This window comes from Carcharhinus amblyrhynchos, chromosome 14 (assembly GCF_965287045.1).
Source record: "Carcharhinus amblyrhynchos chromosome 14, sCarAmb.v2.hapA, whole genome shotgun sequence".
Lineage (NCBI taxonomy): Eukaryota > Metazoa > Chordata > Chondrichthyes > Carcharhiniformes > Carcharhinidae > Carcharhinus > Carcharhinus amblyrhynchos.
Genome location: NC_137337.1, coordinates 12,955,857 through 12,969,195, shown reverse-complemented (window position 1 = coordinate 12,969,195; position 13,339 = coordinate 12,955,857). Strand labels below are relative to the sequence as shown.

At 41.9% G+C, this 13,339-nt stretch overlaps 1 protein-coding gene across 1 annotated transcript in view; it reads left to right on the top strand.

The window, feature by feature from the left end:
- LOC145352214 (prospero homeobox protein 1-like) overlaps positions 1-6,414 on the top strand; it is a 35,669-nt gene extending 29,255 nt beyond the window's left edge. The window contains exon 5 of the mRNA XM_080201950.1: positions 3,817-6,414. Within this exon, the coding sequence (XP_080058076.1) occupies positions 3,817-4,002 (186 nt within the window). The 3' untranslated portion in view covers positions 4,003-6,414. The remainder of the gene's footprint in view (positions 1-3,816) is intronic.
- The last annotated feature ends 6,925 nt before the right edge of the window (positions 6,415-13,339 follow it).

Sequence of the window (13,339 nt, the reverse complement as noted above, 5' to 3'; positions counted from 1 at the left end):
ACCACCTGTTAATTTTCTCATCTGGTAAGTTCTCAAAATTCTCCATACTAGCTCCTCATCCCTGGTAACCTCATAGTGCTATACCTCGGTTATGTTTTATGAATGTTAGGGAGTTAAGAACAGAAGTTTGGTCAGCTGTACTGCAAAAGGCAACAGGAAACCAATGCAATACTTTGTCTAACATAACCATGGGTCAATCCCATTGTCACCAACATCCTCTGAGGGCACAGTACCCAAAAGAAAAGGAGGATAATAGGGTGTGCAAAACAGTACCCAATACTCTCCAGTGCACTTATTGAGACCTTGTACAACTTGACTCTCTAGATATAAAACAAAAAATTGTATTTTTCTTTTATCCGGCCGTAACTACGCATGTTTCTACCTTCACTGATCTGTGCACCAACATAGTAAATCCCCCCTGTCACTTTATCCCATTTGAGGTATATTTTCTTTCCCTGTTCTTACACTTAAAATTCAGCTTCCGCAACACTGAATTGCAGTCACCATCTTTTTGCCCATCTTGCTTACTTATTTACGTCTTCATTCGTTTATGGAGTTGTTAGCCATAGGAAAACATTTCCTTTGATAACAGGCCCGACCCTGTAATCACCTTATGTGCAGATATACAGTGTACTTACTTTCTAGCAGACAGGTTCACTGATTCTGCTGCATCTACTAAGACACCCATAATTCATGACCTCCCACCTCTTTGCACAGTGATGCTAATGGCCTGTACTTCTTTAGGTTTCCCTATCAGTTGAGTCATAAATCCCAACTGGAAATTTCCAGTCTTGCACACCTTGTTGCCGGGCGAACCAAATCTCAGTTCACAGCAGCAGTACAGAGAATCCCAGCTGCAGGTGAGCTTGGAGAATTGCGGCCCCATCTTAACATTTCAGTTGATCTGAAATTGAATTAGGAAGGTCAAAATACAAATGTCTCCAGTACAGTAAGGGCTTTAGGATAAGTGCTTGTCGTTGCTCTTTGGCTCACTCTTAGCAGGCATTCTCACAGCAGGGCCTGCAAAGTGGCAGGCTCACTCTGAGCATGGGTGGTATAGTGGTACAGTGGTTAGCGCTGCTGCCTCACAGCGCCAGAGACCTGGTTTCAATTCTGGCCTTGGGTCACTGTCTGTGTGGATTTGCACATTCTCCCCACTTCAGAGTGGGTATTCTCGGGTGCTCCAGTTTCCTCCCACATCCAAAGATGTGCAGGTTAGATTGATTAGCTATGCTAAATTACCCCTTAATGCCAGGGAGGATTCGCAGGGTAAATACATGTGTTATTGGGATAGGGCTGAGTGGGATTGTTGTTGGTGCAGGCTTGATGGGCTGAATGGCCTCCTTCTGCACTGTATTCATTCTGTGAATCTATACATCTATACATTATGTTAGTCTAACAATGGCACTGTCCGTGATTTCTCATTCATGTCCAATTTCCACCAACCCTCCACCTCACCCCTTGGAAATGTGAACAGCTGAATCTTATTGAACAATGCAGTTTGATTCAGGATCTGTGATATGGAGGTTAAATCCATGCCATTTCTTTTTGTGGCTTTGCATATCAAGGTTGCTTCCTCTCCTTGCTTCTCCTTTAGCCAGGGAGCTCGAAATAGCCTCCAGCAAATATGAAGAATGTTTACTTGGCAGGGAAATGCCAGAGCTATCTCTCCACCCCTCCTCACCATTTTTCAAATCAACCCTCCAACAGCAAGACATCCCCCCATCAAATCTCATCTTGTCCATCACAAGATTTTGCATTTATTGTGCTTCTGTCTGGTATCAAGCCTGTCTCAGGTAACTGACTACTGTATACTCATCAAGCAAAGTGTGGGAATCGGAAGTCACGCGATTGTACTAAAACAACTGGGGATTAAGTGATCTACACGCCTGAGTGAGGCTGAAATCTGGATTGGCGCAGGACGCTGAGAAATGATTCTGTGCATTCTTACAGTGGGAAGATTGCAGGCAGAGATTAGCAGTGTTTGCTTTAACTCAACGCTAAGACATTCCATTCCCAGGCACTGCTTTGTAGAAAAGCAAAGACTGGGTACAGAACTGGGCTTCACAGCATCAATTGTTTGGACACCATATCTGGGGACTAAAACAGCATCTGATGTTTATGCACACACTTTTGCCGTGAATCATGCTGGGTGCCACCTTGGTGAGGGGTTTAGCATATGCAGCTATTCAGAGCAGGTAGATCATGACATCAGCGAGCATGCAATCCTGATTTGTCACCAGCTGTGCCTTTTTTGAGATCACCGCACCAGCTAACATCATGTCCTAACTTTGCACAATTGAGAGTGCATAAAGTAGCAGGAAGGACCTTGCCACCCCCACCTCACTGCTCGTGTTCAAAGGGATCATCAACTATCCACACCACTGCTGGCTGATTTATTCTGGCCTGTACTACAACTGTTTTTGTTTGGCATTCTCTAGCATTCTTTTAAATTGCAATTATCTGCAGCGAATGGTGTGGGACAGATGCTGATAGACTTTGTCCTGACTACAAGGCTTGTGCGCAAACCATTGTTCTGTAGTCAGTGTTCCTTTTGGAATACATTGTGACATGGAGGATAAATAGAAGCCTCACAGAGTATGGGAAGGAGGAGGTGGGGGGAAGAAAGCTTCTCAGCAGGAAGCAAAGGTCTGTACAAAGCCCTTTGTCAAGCTGATGTTCAATATCTCCATGTTGACACTGAATGCAGGCTTTCTGACAGGTTGCCCAAAGTAATTTATTTGTGCATACCAACCTTCCTGTTTTCTGCTCCCCTGAAAGAGTTGAGTCCTTGCTGAGGAATGGCTCCTTGGGTGCCACTCTCACATCATAACCATCCAGGCAGCCATTATTCATACAAAAGCCTCAACAGTGACTTCAGGTCAGCTTTTCAACTACATCAATCATCACCACCAACTGTAAGCCTGCTCTTCACAATATCCAAATAGATCTCTGGCATCAGTCACTGGATAGTTATAGGAGCAGAAACATTTGCTCTTTTTCCTCTCATCTCCGTAGCTCAACAAACTAACAACAACAGCACCTTGTAGTTCGATAATGCTTTTAACATAGAAAAATGTCCAATGGTGCTTCATGGGAGAAAATTTGACACTGAACTACATTTGGAAATACGAGGAAGGTGCCTAAAAACTTGGTCAAAGGGTTGGATTTTAAGGGACATCTGAAAGGAGATGTAAACATATAAAGAGGTCAAGGGAAAGAATTCCAGAGTTTGGGGATCAGGCAGTGAAGTCATGGCTGCTAATGGTGGGGAATGGAAATTGGGGCTGCTCAAGTAGCCAGGATTGGAAGGGTGCAGCGATCTCAGGGGCTTGTAGATTGGATCAAGTTTCAGAGTTAGGGATTTGGATTTGAGACATGGATGAAAAATTGAAAATCAAGGTGCTGATAGACTGGGAGCCAATACTGATCAGTAAGCACATGGGTGTTGGGTGAATGAGAACTCCGATGATATGGGGAGTCAAGTTTTGGATGATTTCAAGATTATGGACGGTGGCAGAGAGGAAGGAGTGATTTTAACGCTACTAATGCCATTCCATTAACCTCCGATTAGGATGCAGATCAGTCCTGTGACCTTCTTATTCCTTCTGGTTTAGCACTTCACTGGATTAACTTGGCAAACCATTTGGACAGCGTAGAGGGAGATAAAGAAATGATTTAATAATTGAAAGAGGGTTGGAGATATATTTGAATCCAACATTTCACTGGCAGAAAAGTGGCTGTCATTTTGTAGGGTTTGCTGCAATGGACTGTATCATCACACTTGCATTTGCTATTCTTTTTTTCTTTCCTCAGATTCCCAAGCAGTTTTTGGAAGTTGCGGAGGTGACACTTCGAGAATTTTTTAATGCAATCTATTCTGGGAAAGATTCAGACCCTTCCTGGAAGAAAAGCATTTATAAAGTGATCTGCAAGCTGGACAGCGAGGTCCCTGAGGCATTTAATTCTCAGCGGAGCCTGCAGGACGTCCTATATAATTAGAATTATGTGCTGCACCAGCCTCTGGCACTGAGAGAGCGGGAGGAGGTGACAATCTGCAGCATTTGCACCTTCTGATGCTGGGTGACAATTGGAACTGTCTGAGATTGCTGGTACCCTTAAGAAAAACCTATCAATGTGAATTAAGGCAGGTAAAGGAGTTGAGGTGCATGTCAGCCATGATCCAATTGAATGGTGAAGCAGACTCAAATGGCCTTCTACTGTTGCTATGTCCAAAGGAACAAAAGTGGGTTTCATTACCTCTCACCCACTGTGTCATTGACTCTTTTGCACATAGAAGATTACATCAGTAGGAATTCCTCTTATATGGAATGAGAATTCCTGGTTGTGAAAATAATAATTCAGTGGCCTCATTCAGGACAGACATAAATATCAACCACTACATCGAAAATGATTGACGTCGGCAATTTCTTGAAAGTGAAAGAAAATGAAACCCTTCTGTTGGAGGGTGCTGTGTCTTCAAGTACTGGTGTGTGGCACCATAGAATGGAAAGACATCAACTCAAACCCATCCAACTGCTTTTCAAATCAGAGTCCTGCTGAACAAGAATGGAAGAGTTGGGTGGGACAAGAAATTCAGTTACGGATGTCATCATCAACCAAAGGGAGAGCTTTAGAAGTCATGACGCTGGTTGCCTATTCACCAAACTCTGTGGTTCAGACGCTGTGGGGATAAGCAGCAGGAGATCTCCAAATACAAACAAAGGGAATCTGAGGTCACATTCCCTTTCAGCAGTAGGTGAGAGATCTTGTGGCTCAGTAGGTAGTGCCTCCCCACTTCTGAGCCAAAAGTTTTGGGTTCAAGTCCCCCTCTAGGACTTGATGGCCATTTGGCTTCATCCAAACATGAATAGAAAGGCAGACCTCCCTTTGCTATCAAAGTAGCATTTGACGTGTGTGCCCTCAAGAAGTCCTAGTCAAACTGAAATAATTGGGAATGGGGGGAAAACTCTCCACTGGTTGGTGTCGTAGCTTAGTAGAAAGGAAGATGATTGTAGTTGTCAGAAATCAATCATCTCAGTCCCAACACTTCATAGGAGGTTCTCAGCGTAGTGTCCTTGGCCCCACCATCTTCAGCTGCTTCATCAATGACCCTCTTTCCATCATAAGGGCAGAAGTAAGGATGTTTGCTGATGATTGCACAGTGCTAATTAGCATCTGTAACTCCTCAGATAATGATGCAGTTTGTGCTTGCATACAGCAAGACTTGGACAATATTCAGGTTTGGCAAATAAGGAGCAAGGAATTTTTGCACCACATAAGTCAGGTGATGGCCGTATCCAACAAGACAGAATCTAACCACCTCCTCTTGACATTCATTGCCATTACCATTGCTAATAAGCCAGCATCAACATTCTACCATTTACCAGAAATTGAACTGGACCAGCCATATAAAATTCTGTGATTACAAGAGCAGATCAGAGGCTGGGGATCCTGCAGTGAGTAACTCACTTCCTACTCCCCAAAGCCTGTCCACCATCTAATGCCACAAGTGAGGAGTCTGATAAATACTCTCCACTGGTTTGAATAATTGTGGCTCCAACAATGCTCATGCAGTTCATCATGCAAGATCAAGCATCCATCATTTAAACATTCATTCCCGTCAACACATACACACAGTGACTGTAGTGCACACTATCCAAGAAAGAAAGGCAACAATTCACCCAGGCTCTTTTGACAGCACTTTCTAAGCCTGACTAGAAAAACATGGGGAATATCATCACCTGCCAGTTCCCCTCCAAGTCAATATAAGTCCTGACTTATATTGTTATTCCTTCACTGTTGCTGGATCAAAAATATGAACACCCTTCCTAACAGCACTGTGAATTTACCTCCATCACAAGGATAACAGTGGGTGGCTCGCCACCACCTTCTCAAGAGCAATTATGATGGGCTAAAAATGCTGAAATTGCCAGCGAGGTACACATCCCATTAATTTTTTTTTAAATCTTTGGGTTTAAGATGGATGCACTTTCTCACAGATTTATTAGACATATCTTATTTTTGCTTTGCAAAGTCCTGTTGCTTTACTCTCAGGAGCTGACAGTTGCATCTTAAAATTGAGCAAGCACGTAGCAATTTCATGATTTATATCTCATACTAGGGACAGTTAACTAATTCCTGAAATGAAAGTCAAGGAAATCAGAATGTTGGGATTATAATATTCTAGGAAGTCATAAATATTTCACTTTGATTATTTGTACCTGGTTGATCACTGATGTTTATTTTTTAGTTTTTATATATGCATATACCACCAACTTAACCCTCCCACTCCAAAATGCTTGTGTTTTTTACGTGGTTATTTTGTACTTTTTTGAACCTGCCTTGCAGTTAGTAAGTCAATGTACAGATGAATTTGGAGTACCAAGCAAAAATAAAGTGAATTTAACCAAACTCATCATCTTGTTGTCCGTGCTTACTGTTGGGAGGATATTACTTTTGTTGATTATCTGAAAGAAGAAAATTGAAAGAGGAATGGTTTCTATGGTGAGCCAATTGCTTTGATTTAATATGAAAGAGGTGTACATAATTTGCTCACTATGTTTAAGGTCATTGGTGAAGACAGGCACAGCTTTTCAGGTACGATGGATGCAGAATCATTCTCCCCATTTTATCATTCCAATAATGCACTGAAACCCATCAGGTTCGAATCCCATGGTGGAATTTGATTTCAATAAAAATATCTGGAATTAAGAATCTATTGGTGACCATGAAACCATTGTTGATTGTCAGAAAAACCTATCTAGTTCACGAATGTCCTTTTAGGGAAGGAAATTTCCTGTCCTTACCTGGTCTGACCTACATGTGACTCCAGAGGCACAGCAATGTGGTTGACTCTCAACTGCCTTCCGAACAAGGGGAATGAGGGATGGACAATAAATGTTGACATGCCAGCGATGCCCACATCCCACTAATGAATAAAAACATGTTCTATAAAGGACCACTTCACCAATGAACCATTTCTGATTTCCATACTGGTTATCATTGTGTATCTGTGACTGCTTATTTAGTGCTGAATGGTGTATAGTTGTACAGTTACTGCATGCAATGGAACCGTTCCAATCCATTTTTTAACAACAAATTTTCATTCCCTCTCAAAAAGATTGGCCAACTTATCAGAAATCAGTAAAATTGGCTAACTCACCAATAACCAATGGGATTTGAAAACATACCAAAAACAAATAAAATTGGTCTATTCACAGAAACTAAAAAAATTGCTCAACTTACCAGTAACTATTAGGACTGGCCAACTCACCAAAAACCAGAAATCAAATTTCTTTGTCAGCCATGACTCAGTTGGTCAGAAAGTTGTGAGTTTGAATCTCAGTCCAAGAGTTGAGGATGGCAGAGTGGTTAGCACTGCTGCCTCATGCCACCAGCGACTCGGGTTCAATTCCGGTCGTGGGTGACTGTGCATGGAGTTTGCACATTTTCCCTGTGTTTGCGTGGCTTTCTCCGGCTGTGTGGGTTTCCTCCCAAAATCCAAATATGTGCAGGGTAGGTGGATTGGCCATGCTAAATTGCCCCTTAGTGTCTAAAGATGTGTAGGTTAGGTGGATTAGCTATGGTAAAAGTGCAGGGTTACAGGGAAAGGACTTGCTATTTTGCAGACACGATGGGTCGAATGGCCTCCATCTGTACTGTAAGGAGTCTATGATGTAGTTTCTATGACTCTATGCTGCCAATCCAGTGCAGTACTGAGGGAGCACTGCACTGTCAGAGGTCTTGTCTTTCAGATGAGATGTTAAAGTGAACCTTCATCTATGCTCTCAGGTTGACATAAAACACAGCATGGCACTATTCAAAAGAAGCATAATGTCCTGACCAATATTTGTCTTTCAGTCGGCATCACAAAAACAACTTATCTTGTCATTATCACATTGTTGTTTGTGGGATTGACAAATTGGCTGCCACATTTCCTACATGAAGTGACTACGCTTAAAAAAAGTACTTCATGGTTGGAAAACACTTTGAAATGTCGAGTAGGATGTTGAAAAGTTGTTACATAAACGCAAGCCTTTTCTTTTTCGTTTCAAAGTTGGGATCTTCTCCTTTGTAACTCAGCATCACACCATGTATATCACTGAGTCATTAAACATAAAGATTACAGACAGTAACTTTAAATGTTCAACAAAATCATCTTCACCCACATTCCTTTTCTCATAAGTAATGACTACACGAATCAAAGGTGTGTGATCACCTCAATTTCACTACACGTTGTTGATTTTAGCTCCCAGTATAGCTTGTATAGCAAGCACAACAGGTGCATACTTCTGTTACCTAAGAATGGAATAGGCAAATTCTAGTGAAATATCCATGTTCTCATTCTCTATCAACACTTGCCAGTTGTTGTGGTTGTGTAATCCATTCATCTTTAATTTCTGGGTTCAGTGTAGCATAGGCCAGCCTGTTTGGATAAATCTCTACATTACCCCCAGGAGTGTGCCTTAACTCCAATTTCAAACCAACACTTCTATTGCACCCATGTTAATTTTAAGTCAATGCAGTGTTCATACTTGCAACCTCACATGATTTTGTGCTAAACTTTAGATTCTTTGCTTTATACAAACACTACTGTTTGTATAAAGTCAATTACTGTGAAAATGGGAAAGTTCCTCAACGGTCCAATGTGTACTTATCAAGGATAACTGTTGTCAAGAGCAACTATAATAGTTTTGCTTGCACATCATTGCACAATTTTGGAAATTAGTGGATCTGTACATAAAGAAAGAATGTGCACTTATAAAGTGTCATTCATATATTCAGGCCTTGCTTTACAACCAATGTATTACTTTTCTGAGCATGGTCACTGTTGTAATGTCAGGGTGATCAATTTGTGCACAGCAGGGTCCCACAAATAGTAATGAGATACATGATCAATTTCACTATTTTAGTGGCATTAGTCAAGATGATGAATGTTAATCAGAGCATGAGGGACAACTCCCCTACTCTCGTAAATACTGCTATTCCCTCATTCCCCTTCACATTCATCTCAGGCGGCAAACAATAACTCATTCACAAGGCAATGCAGCAATGCTTATGTGTTCATGTCTTAGAATGGGTTTTGAATTCACAATCATTGTGGAGTACTACCATAGAACCAAGGCTGACATCTTGGCATCTTTTCAAGAAGTATCTGCACCCTTCCACATATTTTGCTGTTTCCAAATGGTTGGAATCAGCAAGATATATTGAATATCTTTTGCACAACTCAATGTGAATGGATTTGGTTTTTATCTCTTAGACGCAGCAATCTTGCATACCCTGTTTACAAAATCAAATTAGCCTTACTTTTGTTTTATCTTGTTTGCTCCAGATGTAAATTCTTTTTGTAATAGATGATAAAAATCTGAATCCAACAATACAATAAGGAAGCACGTTATTACACTATATATAAGGGTGGCAGCGTGCCACACTTCCAAGCAATTTCCTCCTCTGTTCATTTGGATAAGTATGAAAAAGGAAAGGTGAATTTGTAAAGTAAGGTTGAGGATGCCCAGAATAGATTAGGAAAAAAATAATATGCCTATTAGTAAGCTAATAAACCCATCTTTTCAAAGAAAATCCAGAGCGAGAGACAGGTGGAAATGGAAACCTCAAAAATGATTACATAATGTTGGGAGTTTGAAGAGAAGGAAATTCTAATTTACTTGTGAATTTGTTACAAGTGTACAATTATTGTGACTTCAGTATAGCGATGCAGAGTGTAATAAAGGAATAAAATTTGAAACGTGGGTTGAAGGGGGAGACTGTCCTGGTTGTTGTCACTCTAATGATATAAATCAATTTCTTTGAAGAGGAAGGCATGTTTATACTTAAAGCCACTGATGGTGAGGATAAATTTAACAATTCAATTAATTAATTTAAAAATAATGTGCATCACTTTCCCTCATCTAAACCACATTGCTAAATCACTCAAATAACATAATTATGAAAATTATGCATTGATGCTGAAAATTACAGCATCAATGCATTTGTTACAAAACTGCAAATATTTGTTCATTAAACTCAGATAAAAGTCTGCACTGTGACATTTGTATATCTGCTTTAAACTGCACAATTTGTCTCCCACAACGCTTTCAGCACCAATTAGATAAAGTGTCAGCGCATTCATATGAATTGTGGAATGAATTTTGCACACTTTTGTGGGCATGAATGGAAAGACTTGACTTGTGAGCTGTGGTGACCAAAGACAACATTTGAAGACATCATGAAACAACAACCACATGTGCTTATACTTGGGTAGTTAGCTTAAAGTTATGAAACATCTCATGGAATTTCACAAAAGCATTATAAAACAAATTATCTTCCTAAGCCATTTAAAGAAATATTAGGGCAGGTGATCAGATCACAGATGTAGGTTTTAAGAAACATTTTAAAGGAAGAAATCAAAGACAAGGGATGGAATTTCAGAGTTGAAGGCATGGCAACCAATGGTGGAAGGATTAAAAATGGTGATTCTCAAAAAGCCAGAGTTAGAGCAACATGGATTTTTAAGATGTTTGGCTGGAGATTACATATGTAGGGGGGACCAGGTTTCGGATGGATTTGAAAACAAGAATGAGAGTTTTAAAATCAAAGTGAAGTCCAACTAGAAGCCTGCATAGGTCAGCAAGCACAGGGTGATGGGTGAGCGGAGTATTGGGTGACCTCAAACTTATGCGGGGTAGAAATTGAGAATGTGGTAGAGTTCTCAAGTCTGGAAGTAACAAAGGCATGAACGAGGATTTGAGCAGCAGTGGTGAGGTAGGCTAGGAGAACAAAGCTACTGATGGTGATTCTGTGGCTATGACTAAATAATAAATAAAAACAGAAAATACTGAAAAGATTAAGCAGATCTGGCAGCATCTTTTTCAAGTCTGGCTAACTCTTCTTCAGAGCTCTGAATGAGAGTCATAGAACATAGAACATAGAACATTACAGCGCAGAACAGGCCCTTCGGCCCACGATGTTGCGCCGACCAGTTCTTTTTAAAAAAAAACACTGACCCACTAATCTAAACCAATCCCTTTTCGTCCATAAACCTATCCACAGATCTCTTAAACGCCCCCAAACTAGGCGCATTTACAACCGCAGCAGGCAGGGCATTCCAATCCCTCACCACCCTCTGGGTAAAGAACCTACCCCTGACATCCGTCCTATAACTACCCCCCCTTAATTTAAAGCCATGCCCCCTCGTGCTAGCTTTCTCCATCCGAGGAAAAAGGCTATCACTATCCACCCTATCTAAACCTCTAATCATCTTATATGTTTCAATAAGATCCCCTCTTAGCCTCCTTCTTTCCAGCGAAAACAACCCCAAATCCCTCAGTCTCTCCTCATAGGACCTCCCCTCCATACCAGGCAACATCCTGGTAAACCTCCTCTGCACCCTCTCCAAAGCCTCCACGTCCTTCCTGTAATGTGGGGACCAGAACTGCACACTGTACTCCAAGTGCGGCCGCACCAGAGTTGTGTACAGTTGCAACATGACGCTGCGACTCCTAAATTCAATCCCCCTACCAATAAACGCCAAGACACCGTATGCCTTCTTAACAACCTTATCTACTTGATTCCCAACTTTCAGGGATCTATGTACACATACACCTAGATCCCTCTGCTCCTCCACACTATTCAAAGTCCTCCCGTTAGCCCTACACTCAACACATCTGTTACTCCTACCGAAATGAATTACCTCACACTTCTCTGCATTAAACTCCATCCGCCACCTCGCGGCCCAGCTCTGCAACCTGTCTAAGTCACCCTGCAAACTATGACACCCTTCCTCACAATCTACCACACCTCCGACTTTGGTGTCATCAGCAAACTTACTAATGCACCCAACTATACCCTCATCCAGATCATTAATAAAAATTACAAACAGCAGTGGCCCCAAAACAGATCCCTGAGGCACACCACTCGTAACCGAACTCCATGACGAATATTCACCATCAACCACCACCCTCTGTCTCCTATCTGCTAGCCAATTCCTGATCCAAGTACCTAGATTACCCCCAATCCCATACATCTGCATTTTCTGCAGAAGCCTACCATGGTGAACCTTATCAAATGCCTTACTAAAATCCATATATGCCATGTCAACTGCCTTCCCCCTATCCACCTCTTTGGTCACTTTCTCAAAGAACTCAATAAGGTTAGTAAGGCACGACCTACCTGCTACAAAACCATGCTGTCTCTAATCAATTCATTACTCTCCAAATAACTATAAATCCTATCCCTAATAATTCTTTCTAAAACCTTGCCCACAACAGAAGTAAGACTCACCGGTCTATAATTCCCAGGGAAGTCTCTGTTCCCCTTCTTAAACAATGGGACAACATTCGCTGTCCTCCAATCTTCCGGTACTATACCAGAGACCAACGATGACCTGAAGATCAGAGCCAGAGGCTCTGCAATCACCTCTCTAGCCTCCCAGAGAATCCTAGCGTAAATCCCATCCGGACCAGGGGACTTATCTATTTTCAAGCCCTCTAGAATATCCAGCACATTCCCGGTATCAACTGCAATACTTTCTATTTTACACCCCTGCACCCCAGTGTCCTCCTCAGCTACATTCATGTCCCCCTGCGTGAACACCGAAGAGAAATATTGGTTCAATGCCTCTCCAATCTCTTCCGGTTCCACACACAACTTCCCTCTACTGTCTGTAACTGGCCCTAATCTTGCCCTAACCAACCTTCTGTTCTTGACATACCTATAGAACGCCTTAGGATTCTCCTTAATCCTATCAGCCAAAGTCATCTCATGTCCTCTTTTAGCCCTTCTTAACTCCCTCTTCAACTCCCTCCTAGCCAATCTAAAGCTTTCTATCGAAACATTAACAGAAGAGACATATCAAAACTTTGAGGGATATTTTCTGTCTTCCCCATGGCATGTTTCCCATAGGCAGGAGGTGCCATGCCATTTGTGGCAGTGAGATATTCAGGTCCTGCCAGGATTCGCCACTGACTGCACCGCAACCCATGCCACCCGGAAACCCGCAACCAGAAGATCCCGCTGGTGCTAACAGCGAGGAAACTCTGGCCATTCGCTCATTACTCTCACCTCAAACACTGCCAGGCCTGCTGAATCTTTCCCATATTTTCTGTTTGTATTTCAGATTTCCAGCATCAGCTGTATTTTGCTTTTGATAAGATTGTAAACGGGTGAGTGCAATCCTTCCCAGCTGGAGGAGTGACAGGGAATGGTGTGAACAATCACGTGAAAGCTGGTAGACTGGTCAAGGAGGATGAGAAGGGAGAGTTTGTTTGCCTTTGTTACTTGTGACTTGTTACTTGTGACTTCGATAAGAGCAGTCTTGGTATTGTGGTCGGGTGGA